General features: G+C 49.9%; 2 protein-coding genes across 4 annotated transcripts; both read right to left on the bottom strand.

The window, feature by feature from the left end:
* Positions 1–71: 71 nt before the first annotated feature.
* Positions 72–6,991, bottom strand: MYG1 (MYG1 exonuclease). Of its 3 annotated transcripts, none has more exons than XM_059683036.1 (7): positions 6,720–6,989; positions 6,470–6,582; positions 2,554–2,713; positions 903–1,052; positions 705–815; positions 407–588; positions 72–286 (listed from the first exon to the last, which is right to left on the bottom strand). In XM_059683036.1, the coding sequence occupies exons 1-7, from the start codon at positions 6,930–6,932 to the stop codon at positions 88–90; spliced, it is 1,128 nt and encodes a 375-aa protein (XP_059539019.1). In that variant the 5' UTR covers positions 6,933–6,989; the 3' UTR covers positions 72–87. The 3 variants fall into 3 exon arrangements, with proteins under 3 accessions (XP_059539019.1, XP_059539018.1, XP_059539020.1); XM_059683035.1 differs by having other exon boundaries at positions 705–827; positions 6,720–6,987; XM_059683037.1 differs by lacking the exon at positions 705–815 and having other exon boundaries at positions 6,720–6,991.
* A 200-nt stretch (positions 6,992–7,191) lies between these two features.
* On the bottom strand, positions 7,192–11,010 carry PFDN5 (prefoldin subunit 5). Its single transcript, XM_059683038.1, has 6 exons — positions 10,851–11,010; positions 10,565–10,667; positions 10,252–10,283; positions 9,266–9,340; positions 8,827–8,932; positions 7,192–7,377 (listed from the first exon to the last, which is right to left on the bottom strand). The coding sequence occupies exons 1-6, from the start codon at positions 10,920–10,922 to the stop codon at positions 7,304–7,306; spliced, it is 462 nt and encodes a 153-aa protein (XP_059539021.1). The 5' UTR covers positions 10,923–11,010; the 3' UTR covers positions 7,192–7,303.
* Positions 11,011–11,362: the final 352 nt, after the last annotated feature.

Below are 11,362 nucleotides of genomic sequence, written 5' to 3'. Positions count from 1 at the left end.
TCACTTTCCCCAAATTCCAGCAAGTTCCCCGGACGGTGCAGGTTGGTAATGTGGCAAAGACTTGGTCAGTATGAGATAGAAGAAATTTTATTGGATGAGGGGATGTGAGGGAGATATAAGTGCTGGGCGCTGGGCCAAGGTGGCACGGGCCATACTCAAGGCACCCTCTCGGGTGCGGTGCCCACCAATGAAGCCGCTGGCATGGACAAAGATGCAGCCAGGAATCCCACTGACCTGGTCCAGAGCCTCATCCCGAAGACCCCGCCATGACTCTGGCAGGGGCAGCCTACAAGTGAGCAGAAAGAGCAAGTTGGTGAGAGCAAATGGAGGCCTTGAGGAACTGAGAGGGGGAGCAGAACAGAGGCCAGGACTATGGACTCCTCTCTAGGCTGCAACAGGGCCTCACCTGCTCTGGAATGAATGGAGCTCCTTGGGCACACACTGTACCCGCCACTGTCCAGCCTGGTCAGTGTAGATAACAAACGCGATGGCTACTGGGGGTGACAGCCCAGATTCCAGGTGATAAAGATGCTCTTTCCAGGGGCAACCACCTTTTGCCAGTTCTATTATCTCCCCGCTTGGGTCCACCTGAAAGGGAAGTGGGGTGTGGCTGGAAGGTTCAGGGTAGGAGGAGCCCCTGTTGACCAGCAGCCCACCAGTAGTCACTAAGGCCTGAGCCACAATGCCTCCTCCCATGCCTGTACCTGTAATCGCTGGGTCAGGGCCTCTTCCACCAGGGCCCGGGCTGGCATCCAGCTGTGCTGGTAGAAGTCTAGTCTCTGCAGAAACTCCTCCCGAACCAGATCCATTGCACGCTTGAACCCCGCCTGGGAATCACAGCACTCTCATTTCCTCCGCTGGGGTCTCACATGCCTCATTTTCTTCCCCTGGGCCCTCCTTACCTCAGTGTCTTGGTTGGGCTGGTTCCAGGTGGGATTGAGCCGGGCCACCCGGGCACTCAGTGTAGTGGTCAGCGCATATCGAGGCTCTCCCTCCCACTGGGAGATCCCATTGTCCACTGCATCCACCTCCTCCACGAAGTTCTCATACATCTAAGGCAGCAGCAGAAATGCTCTTAAGGGTACCTACCACTTGCATGGTAAAGTTTTACAGGTTTCAAAGTTATGTGCATACTCTCTCTTATTTAATCTCAATGCAATGAGCCTGTGAGGATCTCCCAACAACTGGATGAGGAAAGGGAATTGGGGTGTCCAGTAGCTTGCTTAAGGTCAGAGCTAATAGTGCTGGAATTTGGATCACCTGATTTCTCATCCAGGGCTCATTCTGTCACAGGCCCTAGCTGAGGCAGCATGTGTGGGGAGGAGGCTGCTGACTCCTGAACAAAGATCTGGAGTCCAGGAGGGGCCCCGTGGGAGTGGATCCCTGTGGCTGAGGGAGGGCAAATCTCCAGGGGGCTGATAGGCTACTCAGTGACCTGTTTAATGAGGCCCAGGAGGGTCTGGCCAAGCACATGCGCCAGTTGGGAGAGAATCGGTGCTGGACTAGACATCAAGCGCTGGGGTGTGGTCCCAGAGAAACCCACGGGCTACGTGGCATCAGCAGTTGCTGCGTCTCCTGAGCCTTAAGAAATGGTAGGACAATGCTTCAAGAGTTTGGGGGCAGAAATGATATGGGATATCAGTGTTTAAGGCAAAACTGCCCTACAAAATAGGCTTACATGTCAACACGTGTGGTATGTAAAAAAAGTATTCTCAGGGAGAGCCAAAGAAGGAACTCCTATGCCCAGCACCTCTCAGTCTGGACCCCAACCTGATAATCAGTTAAAACTTGGGTGTAATTTAGTTCCATTGCTTAGAAACCGCTCAGCAGAAGGAAAAACTAGCCCAGGCAGTCTACAACCTTAGCATTCCAGTCTCCAATTTAACCATTCCTATATTTTCTTACTTTTTTGGCTCATATTAATGCTGTGCCATAGGGGCAGGTAGGCTGAGTCAGAGAAGTGAACAGTCTGTCTGCCAAAAACAGAGCTGGCTGAATCTGAAGTTTGACTTGTGAACTTCACAGGAGTAGGGTCTAGGTGTCCTCGGAATCACTGATCCGGCAGCACGCAGGGCCACTACCCCTGTTCCTTCCTCGACAGCAGGAATCTGCTGAACCGCTTTCAGGAGACGCTGGTGGAACCTGAAGGTATTTTCATAATCAGACCCTTCCCAACTCACGTGCCTCTGGTGAATTGCAGTGGTGCCTGATATGCTCCTCTCCCCTTTCAGGGCAGCCAGAACCCGAGCCATATGCTTCCTAACGTCAGCAGCCTCCTCTATTGCCAAGTTGTTGAACAGTTATTTTTTTATGTGTGTCAGGTCAAGAAAAAGACTGGAAACTGCTTTATGGTTTTCAAAGCTCTTTTCCACACGTTACTTCTCACCACCACCGCATGCCCCTGTGAGAAGATGAGCCTGACTGAGGGAGCCAGTAGTGGGCTAGCTATGGGCTGGAACCCTGATGTGAGGTCCCGTCCTAAGGGCTACGTGAGTGCCACTCCCAGCTGGCCTGGTGGAGATGCACGGGGGGCATCTGTCCTCAGGTCCCCACCTTGTCATAGAGGGTGCCCACCATGCTGTCCTCTTCGCTAGTGCCCAGCAACTGGGCCAGCAGCTTGTGCCCGAAGTGCAGATAGATGAGTCCCGCACTGCTCAGCTTGGTCTGCCATGGCTTCCCAGGGGACAGGGAGCTCATGGTCTCTGTGAAAGACCTGAGGAGCACAGGAGGCGGGGCTGAGGCAGAGCTGCCCCAGTTAACCCTGCGTAAGTGCACGTGGAGGCACAATGTGGGGTAGGGGGCTGGGGAATACTGCAGGAGCTGGAAAGGGAGAGCCCAGCTGGAGAGGCTTTGGCTTTTCCTTAGGGGTCACATAGACCACAGCTTAAAGTCTGTGCATGCATTCGACAATGGTAAACTCAAAGCTTACAATATGCCAGACTTTGTGTTTAGACATTGGGGATAAAAAAACAGACCATGTCCCTGTCTTCAAGTTTACCTGCTAAATGCAGACAGACACACAAACAACCAAGCAAATGCTGTAGCTATGTTATAAGCAAGGAAGTGTTTGTGTGTGTGTGTGTGTGGGGGGGGGGGTTGAGATAAAGGGTGAGAAAACACATACACGGCTAAGAGGTCTTTTCATGGAATTGCAAGAAAGGAGCTTGGGTGTGAGAGGTGAGTGGTAAAAAAAAGGTGGAAGGGCGAGCAGGGGCCAGATCATGGTAAGGCCTTGCATGCCTTTCTTTGGAGTTTGGACTTCTATTTGTATGTAATGGGAATCACTGAGAGACTCTAAGTAGTCAAGTGCATGTTAGAAAGAGCATTGTGCCAGCCAGCATGGAGAGTAGATGCAAGATTACCTGCAGTGGTCCGGGTAAGTGAGGAAAGCAGGAATTTGAGTAGCAGTGGAACAGAGAATGGCGAAAAGTTATTAGGGAAGTAGAAACCATAGCTATAATTTGTAAATACTAATTAGAATCACCTAGGGAGCTCATTCTTTGTTTTGTTTTAATGATTTTTATTAAATACTGAGTAAATACAAAACATTTTAATAAAATACATATAAGGTATAGCCATGGCCAGTGTGCTCAGTAGTTAGAGCCCTGACCCATGCACTGAAGGATTGCAGGTTAGATTCCCAGTCAAGGGCACGTACCTGGGTTGTGGGTTTGCTCCCTGCCCTGGGTTGGAACATGTGTGGGAGGCAACCAGACAGTGTATCTCACATCAATGTTTCTCTCTCTCTCTCCCTCCCTTTCACCCTCTCTGAAAAGCAATGGGAAAAATATCCTCATGTGAGAATTAACAATATATATATTAAAGACTAATAACAGCCCAGCCAGTGTGCTCAGTGGTTAAGCATCAACCCATGACCCAAGAGGTCTCTGGTTAGATTCCTGGTCAGGGCACATGCTCAGGTTGGGGGCTCGGTCCCCACCCTGTAGAGGGCATGCAGAAAGTAGCTAATCGATGTTTCAGGCGTCGATGTTTCTATTCATCTTCCTTCCTCTTTAAAAATTAATTAAAAACCCCCACACATATTACAAAAATAAAAAAAGACTAATAACAATAACCCCCCCAGGTGAAGTTCAAAAAGAAGGAAAACTGCCCTGGCTGGTGTGTTAAGTGGTTTGAGTGTAGGCCTACGCACCGAAGGGTCACAGGTTCTATTCCTGGTCGAGGGGGTCAAAGGCAAATCCCTAGGTCGATCCCTGTGCCCCGAGGCAACCAATCAATATTTCTCTCTCTCCCCTCCCCCCTTCCATCTCTTTCAAGATCAATGGAAAAAAAATCCTCGGATGACAATTAACAAAAACAAAAAACAAAATAAGTAAAACTAAATAAATTGATGATAGAAACAGACATATGTGCTAAACTATACACAAAGGTATGATGAACACAAAATTCAGGATATTGTTTATTTTAAAGGAGGTGGGGGGATGGGATAGGGAAGGAGCACACAGGTACAGATTCAAAGGTAATGATAGTGTTCAAATTCTTGGGTTGGGAGATTAGTTCATGGGTGTTCACTTTATGTTTTATATTCCAGAAATGTTTTTTAAAAATTTTTTTTTATTGATTTCAGAGAGGAAGGGAGAGGGAGAGAGATTGAAACATCAATGATGAGAGAGAATCACTGATTGGTTGCCTTCTGCATGCCCTCTAATGGGGATCAGCCTACAACCCGGGCGTGTGCCCTGACCAGGAATTGAACCTGGGACCCTTCAGTCCTCAGGCCGCTGCTCTATCCACTGAGCAAAACTGGCTAGGGCCAGAAATGTTAAATACATTATTTTATGTGTCAAATACTGCATAATTAAAAAAATCTTTTTTAAAATCCTCACACAAGGATAGTTTCCCATTGCTTTTTATTTATTTATTTTTAAAATATATTTTTATTGATTGCAGAGCGGCAGGGAGAGGGAGAGAGAGAGAAACAACAATGATGACAGAGAGTCACTGATTGGCCACCTCCTGTACACTCTCCACTGGAGATCGAGCCCACAACCTGGGCATGTGCCCTGACTGGGAATCGAACTGTGACCTCCTGGTTCATAGGTCAACACTCAACCACTCAGCCATGCTGCTGACTGGGCTATTTTTAATTTTTATTTTATTTATTTATTTTTAATATTTTTGTTGATTTCAGAGAGGAATGGAGAGAGAAGAATATCAATTATGAGAGACATTGATGGGCTGCTTCCTGCATGGCCCCCTACTGGGGATTGAGCCTGCAACCCCGCCTTGACCGGAATCAAACCGAGGACCTTTCACTTTCAGTCTACAGGCCAACGCTCAATTCACTGAGCCAAACTGGTTAGGGCTTTCCATTGATTTTTAGAGAGAGTGGAAGAGAGAGGGAAAGACAGAGAGAAATATCGATGTGAGAGAAACACATTGATTGGTTGCCTCCTGCAGGAGCCCAGACCAGGGCTCAGGCAGGGGTGGAGCCTGCAACCGAGGTTTGTGCCCTTGACCAGAACTGAACCCGGGGCCTTCTGTCCGCAGGCTGACGCTCTATCCACTGAGCCAAACCAGCTAGGGCCTGCATAATGTTTTAAAGAAAGTATGTCAAATCATTAGAAAAAAGGAAGTAAGAGTCAATGATGTCAAGTCCTACCAAGAGGTGCGTTAAGGTGAGATTCTCAGCCAGTAACGGGAGCTGGTGTTGAAGTCATCGGTGGCCTTTTCATGAGCATTTCCAGTGGAGAGGGACTGGGAGAGAACCAGCTGAATGAATGACATGATTTGGAAGGGATATGGAGCCAGGGTCAGCTCTTCGTTTGGAGAATGACAGTTTAGGCTGTAAATACTGGAGGGTTCCCTCCTAACATCATTTATGAATATGTACTCTTAATCATAATTACTTTAAACAGTGTGGTGTACAAGAGAGAGGATTTTGTATCTACTAGTATTTCTATTTTCAAGATGAGAGATGCCGAACTAGAGTTGTAAGTTATTGGCAAAAAGTAGAAACTGGTGGGAAGTCCAAGAGGAGAAAGTAATAGATTGGAAAGGGGACAAACAGAAGGGAACAGTGCTGCACTGGAAGGAGGGAGCTGAGGATGTTTACGAGTGGGAAACAGGAGTTTGATGAGAGAGGGGCTTGAGGAGAGGGGAAAGGACTGGAATGAAGTAGAAGACCACACATATGTGAACTGTCACCAATCACCACAATCAGATGGGCCCAACAGTGTGAAGTGGGCAGCAAAGGCACATGAATGGGTTAGTCCCAGCTGGGGTATTAACTGGGGAGAAAACAGTACCGGTGGGAAAAAGTCTGACAGCCAGAGGAGGAGGTGAGCTGGGAGGGGCCTGGGCAGGTTAGACCACAGCCGGGTAGGCAGGGGGAGAGCCGGAAGGATGGAAGGCCGCGGTGTCATGGACTCACACAGCCCCTGCAGCGGATGGCTGAGCTGGGGCACTGAATCAAGGTGAAGGGAAGAAAAGGTACCTGCGAACCCACCTCTGATGATGGTCATATCGGTGTCTCTGAGGGTCGTACTCGCCACCCACATCTACCACGACGTCGCAAGAAGCCAGTTTTTCGGGGTCCCGGGTCCGCACAATCTCTGCATCCTGTAGGGGGCACCGGGTGGGGAGGAGCTGCCAGGAGTCGCGCGGGTAGGGGGTTGCTGCTAGGTTTTCGGGGGGTCGGGAAGGGCAGGTACCACAGGGACCCAGGTGAGCACGCGGGCGGCCCGGGCGCACCGTACCTGGTACTCCGGCAGGAGGCGCAGCAATGCGCACGCCAGGGCTTCATCGCAGTGGAAGGTGCCGTTGTGCGTTCCTATCCGGGGCGGCGCCATGAGGCTGCAGCGGGGTCGTTTGGAGGGCTGCACGCTCTCCGGGCGGTGCATGCGGTGCCGGACACGGAGGGGCGGCGGCAACAACAAAGGCAGGAGTCCCCGCAGGAAGCGGCAGCCCATGCAGCTTCTCCGGTGCGAAGGCGGGAGCGCCGAGCCGGAAAAGGAAGTGCCCGCGCAGCCCCACTTCCGCCTGTCAGCCTTTCCCACGGCCCCAGGCCCTGCCCAGCGGGGCCGCCACACCCCCAAGGCCTTCCCGCTCCTCTGGGGGTCAGGGGAGCCTCCAAGATAAGCCCTGCATCAGGCTCTGGGAGGGCACCCTCTCGACCCCTGCCCTCCCATCTCTTCACCAGTCCCTTACTGATGCAAGAACAGACCAACATTCTGCCCAGCTGGAACATTTATTGGCATCAAACACAAAACCCTTCTCTCCCCACCACACAGTCCCAGGCCCTTGAAGTAGGGTCCCTCTGCCTGGTCTCTGAAACAGGGTCTCAGGCCTTGGCAGCCTGAGTTGCGCCCAGGGCTGTGAGCTGCTGAATCTTCTGGCTCATCATCTCCATGACAGCTGCGGGGGAAAAACAGACCCTGGTCAGGGGCTGAAGGGAAGAACCCAGAGTTAAGAGAAAGTGACGGAAATTTAAGGGGCGGAGGACTCCAACTATAGTTAATAAAACTTAGCACAGTGATCCACTACCGCAAAATTTGGAATCTACAATGTATCAGATGTAAATATGACAACCACTGGGATATAAAAATGAACAACATACAATATTGAGTCAGACATAACCAAAAATTATAACGTGAAAATATTTTTGCCTTTATTATTTTTTTAATGTGTAGTTTTATTTTTTATATGTTTTTATTGATTTCAGAGGGAGGGAAGGAGAGATAGAAACATACATGATGAGAGAGACCCATTGGCTGCCTCCTGCACACCCCCTACCAGGGATCGAGACCTCCTGGTTCATAGGTCCATGCTCAACCACTGAGCTACAGCGGCAGGGCTATTTTTACCTTTAGAATAGTGGTCCTCAATCCTGACTATGTTACATAATCACCTGGGGCATTTTACGAGACCCATGCCTTACCATTTGACTACCATCACCTGGGCTCTGGGGCATTAAAAAAATACCGAACCCTGGAATCCTTGCCCAGCCCTAGCCCCCACCACTACCCAGCTTGATTTACTAGTAGTTTGTTTGGAGAGGGCCCAGGCTTTCTTTCTCTCTTTTTAAACATTTTTATTGATTTCAGAGAGGAAGGGAGAGGGAGACAGAGACAGAAACGTCAATGAGAATCACTGATTGGCCGCCTCCTGCATGCCCCACACTGGGGATCAAGTCCGCAACCCGGGCACATGCCCTGACTGGCAACTGAACCCTGACCTCCTGGTTCATAGGTCAATGCTTAATCACTGAACTGGCTGGTGTAGCTCAGTGGTTGAGCATTGACCCAGGCTTTCTTTTCAAACTCCCTTGGTGATTCTAATGCAGGGGTGGGCAAACTTTTTGACTCGAGGGCCACAATGGGTTCTTAAACTGGACTGGAGGGCCAGAACAAAAGCATGGATGGAGTGTTTGTGTGAACTAATATAAATTCAAAGTAAACATCATTACATAAAAGGGTACGGTCTTTTTTTTCAATAGTTTTATTCATTTCAAACGGGCCGTAGTTTGCCCACGGCTGTTCTAATGTATAGCCAGGGCTGCAATTGCTAGTACTTAGTTAGGGCTATTTCTTTCCTGTGTGTTCATTTACATGTATCTTTTCCCCCATTCAATCCCCATTAAGAACACAGACATGATTTCTTTCCTCTAAATTTCTCAAACACCCAACCCAGGAATCTACAAATAGTGGGTATGTAATATACTAAATCTAGAGAATATCACAAGACACAAAAGAGAAAGACATGGTTTTAATCCAGCAAAGGGGACATCCCCATGGTTCACACTGCAATCCATGTTCTTTATCATGGCGGTACAAAGGATGAAGAGGTGCCTCAGGCCCAGCTTACCCTGTTTCATGACATGCTTCTCTTGAAGGGCTGGCTGGATTTTCTCCATTTGCTTGGTGAGAAAGTCTATTTTCCTCTTGAAGAAGTCCTTGGCATCCTCAGCTGTCTAAAAGGTCAGAGGTGAATGAGGAGCTAAGAGGATTGGCCAGTGTTTCAGTGGTTAGAGCATCGGTCTGCACAATGAAGGGTCACAGGTTCAATTCCCGGTCAAGGGCATGTACCTGTGTTGCAGGTTTGATCCCCTGCCCCAGTTGGGGTGTGTGGGGAGGTACCCAATCGATGTGTCTCTCTCACATCAATGCTCCTCTCTCTCACTCCCCCCCTCCTACTCCCTAAAAAAAAAAAAAAAAAAAAGAGGACACCCCATGCTGTCTCTAAATCCTCCCCTAAACTTCCTTTCCTTGCTCAGAGGGGCATGTACATGGTTCCTTCCACTCACCTTCTCTACATAGTAGCCAGTTCCCACATCGATGAGCACGTGTTCTACATCATGTAGCTTCCCAGGGACATACATCTGAGAAGCAACAATTAAGGGAAAACTAGCCCAGCATGAGCCATGATTCCTTGTCAGCCGAAGACCCTCTTTTCTAAAAAGCTACAAGGCGCAGAGACTGAATAATCTGGGGGCTTTAGAATTATACCTGTACACTCCTCCACATGTGGAGACAGAGAAGGTGGTTCCTTATGGAGAAAATGACAGACACACACTGAGACACCCTCTTGCCCTGAAGCCATCGCCCACCCTTTAAGCAGTTCGCCCCTCCAGAAAGACTAGATACAACATGTTCTTAGGGCTGTAGAGAGTGAAAGTGAGAAGCCAGCCCCGCTTCCCCTCAACAACACCCCAACCACGAACTAGCTAACTCCTGATGGATTTAATGTTCATTATTTAGGTAATCCCTAGCACACTATTATTTCGGTGTTCCTCTCTCAGCCTGTCAGTTCTCAGACTACAGTTTACAGGTGTCCTGTTGTCATAACTTGATCATTCAAGTAAAACACTCAACAGGTAGTCACAACCCAGGTTTCCTAGTAACCACAGTTCAGGAGTAAGAGCCGCCATTAAACTGAAATTGAGAATTCATAAACAGAGTCAACCCCCTTGTTTCTATATCCTATTCTTCAATTGCTTATGTGTTCTAAGTTATTAGTAAAAGTGTAAACCACGTCTTATCTTTATATTAGATATCTTCAAACAAAAAAAGGGAAACAGTCACACCTCAATTACATATACTCTCGGCGCTTACAAGACAATAGCTAGATGCTGGCCCCCGGATACAGATAGGAGAGCGAGGCAGTGTGCCTAGTAAGGGCTCTCAGAATCATGGGGCCCTCTGGAGTCATCAGAACTACCCCCACCCTTTCTTCAGGAGGAGGGGCACAGGAGAGAAGAGGAGGGCTGGGTGGTTCCTCTGGAAAGGATACAGAACTCGTCAGTGGGACAAGTAATTCTTTCCCTGTGAAAGCAATTAAGACAAACATCTGGGGAAGGTTGTCAGCTCCAACGTTAAGACGTTAAAGGGCCCAGCGCAGAGAGCATGAGAAGAACGGCAACGGGGCCACAGGAGCACCGTCCTGTCCATTTCAATTCTAGGTGGGCAACATGCAAACGGCTCACGAGAGGTACAGAGTAAGTAACGGATCGTCTCTCGTCTCCGGGAAGGAAGTCTGGTTTAGGAGGCGGGACCAGAAGCGGCGCACCACATCCCCCTGCGGCCTCCGCGCGCTCACCCCATACCCTCATTGCTCTTGTTCAGCACGTTCAGACAGTCCTTGGCTTCCACGTACTTGGTCTGCACCACCTTCAGCTGGGCAATGGACGTGGACAAGAACTCCACTTCCTACAGAGCGCAAGAAAGAGAGTCGGTGGGGCTAGAGGGAGAGGGGCACCGCCCGAGAAGGGGCGAGGGTTTCGCAGGGGAAGGGAAGCCTCCCAAACGGGGGGAGTGGGGAGGGGGCGAGGGCGTTCGCGTGGGCAGGAGGGGTGTGAGGCGGGAAGGGGTGTCTCTGGGGCCCGTCCCCACCTGGTCCAGCTGGTTCTTGAGCATTTCCAGCTGCGGGAGATTCAGCTCGGTGATGTTCACCGACTGCGCCATGTTGGGAAGGAGGACTAGGACTGAAAAGCTGAGAGCGGCTTCCCGAGCGACGCTCTAGCCGTCCTCTGCGCATCTCGATGGCTTCCAGGAGGCCTCGCTGCCCCGGACATCTCTATGGTCCTCCGCCTGGGGCGGGGCGCCACTGAGTCACGCCTCCTAGTAAAGGCAGCGGCGCGTGCCTTTCATAAAGTATACCACGTCTAGCGTAGTAAAGTTGTAGCGGACACAACTGCTGCTTCCAGGAGCTTAAAAATCTTTAAAATGGTGAGGCCATAGCTATAACATTACAAAGCAATGCATGCGACTCCACGTGTGTGGTATAGACCTAGTGACCGATTAGCCAGGAAGCCTGAGAAGTTGGGGGCGGGGTGGCTGCGGGGGCGGGGGGGGGGGGGCGGAGCGGAATAGCATCAGGAAAGTGGTGCTTTGGAAAAATTAAG

The sequence above is a fragment of the Myotis daubentonii genome, chromosome 2 (genome assembly GCF_963259705.1).
Source record: "Myotis daubentonii chromosome 2, mMyoDau2.1, whole genome shotgun sequence".
NCBI lineage: Eukaryota > Metazoa > Chordata > Mammalia > Chiroptera > Vespertilionidae > Myotis > Myotis daubentonii.
Note: the sequence above shows the minus strand (reverse complement) of the source record. Positions and strands in the feature narration are given on the sequence as shown.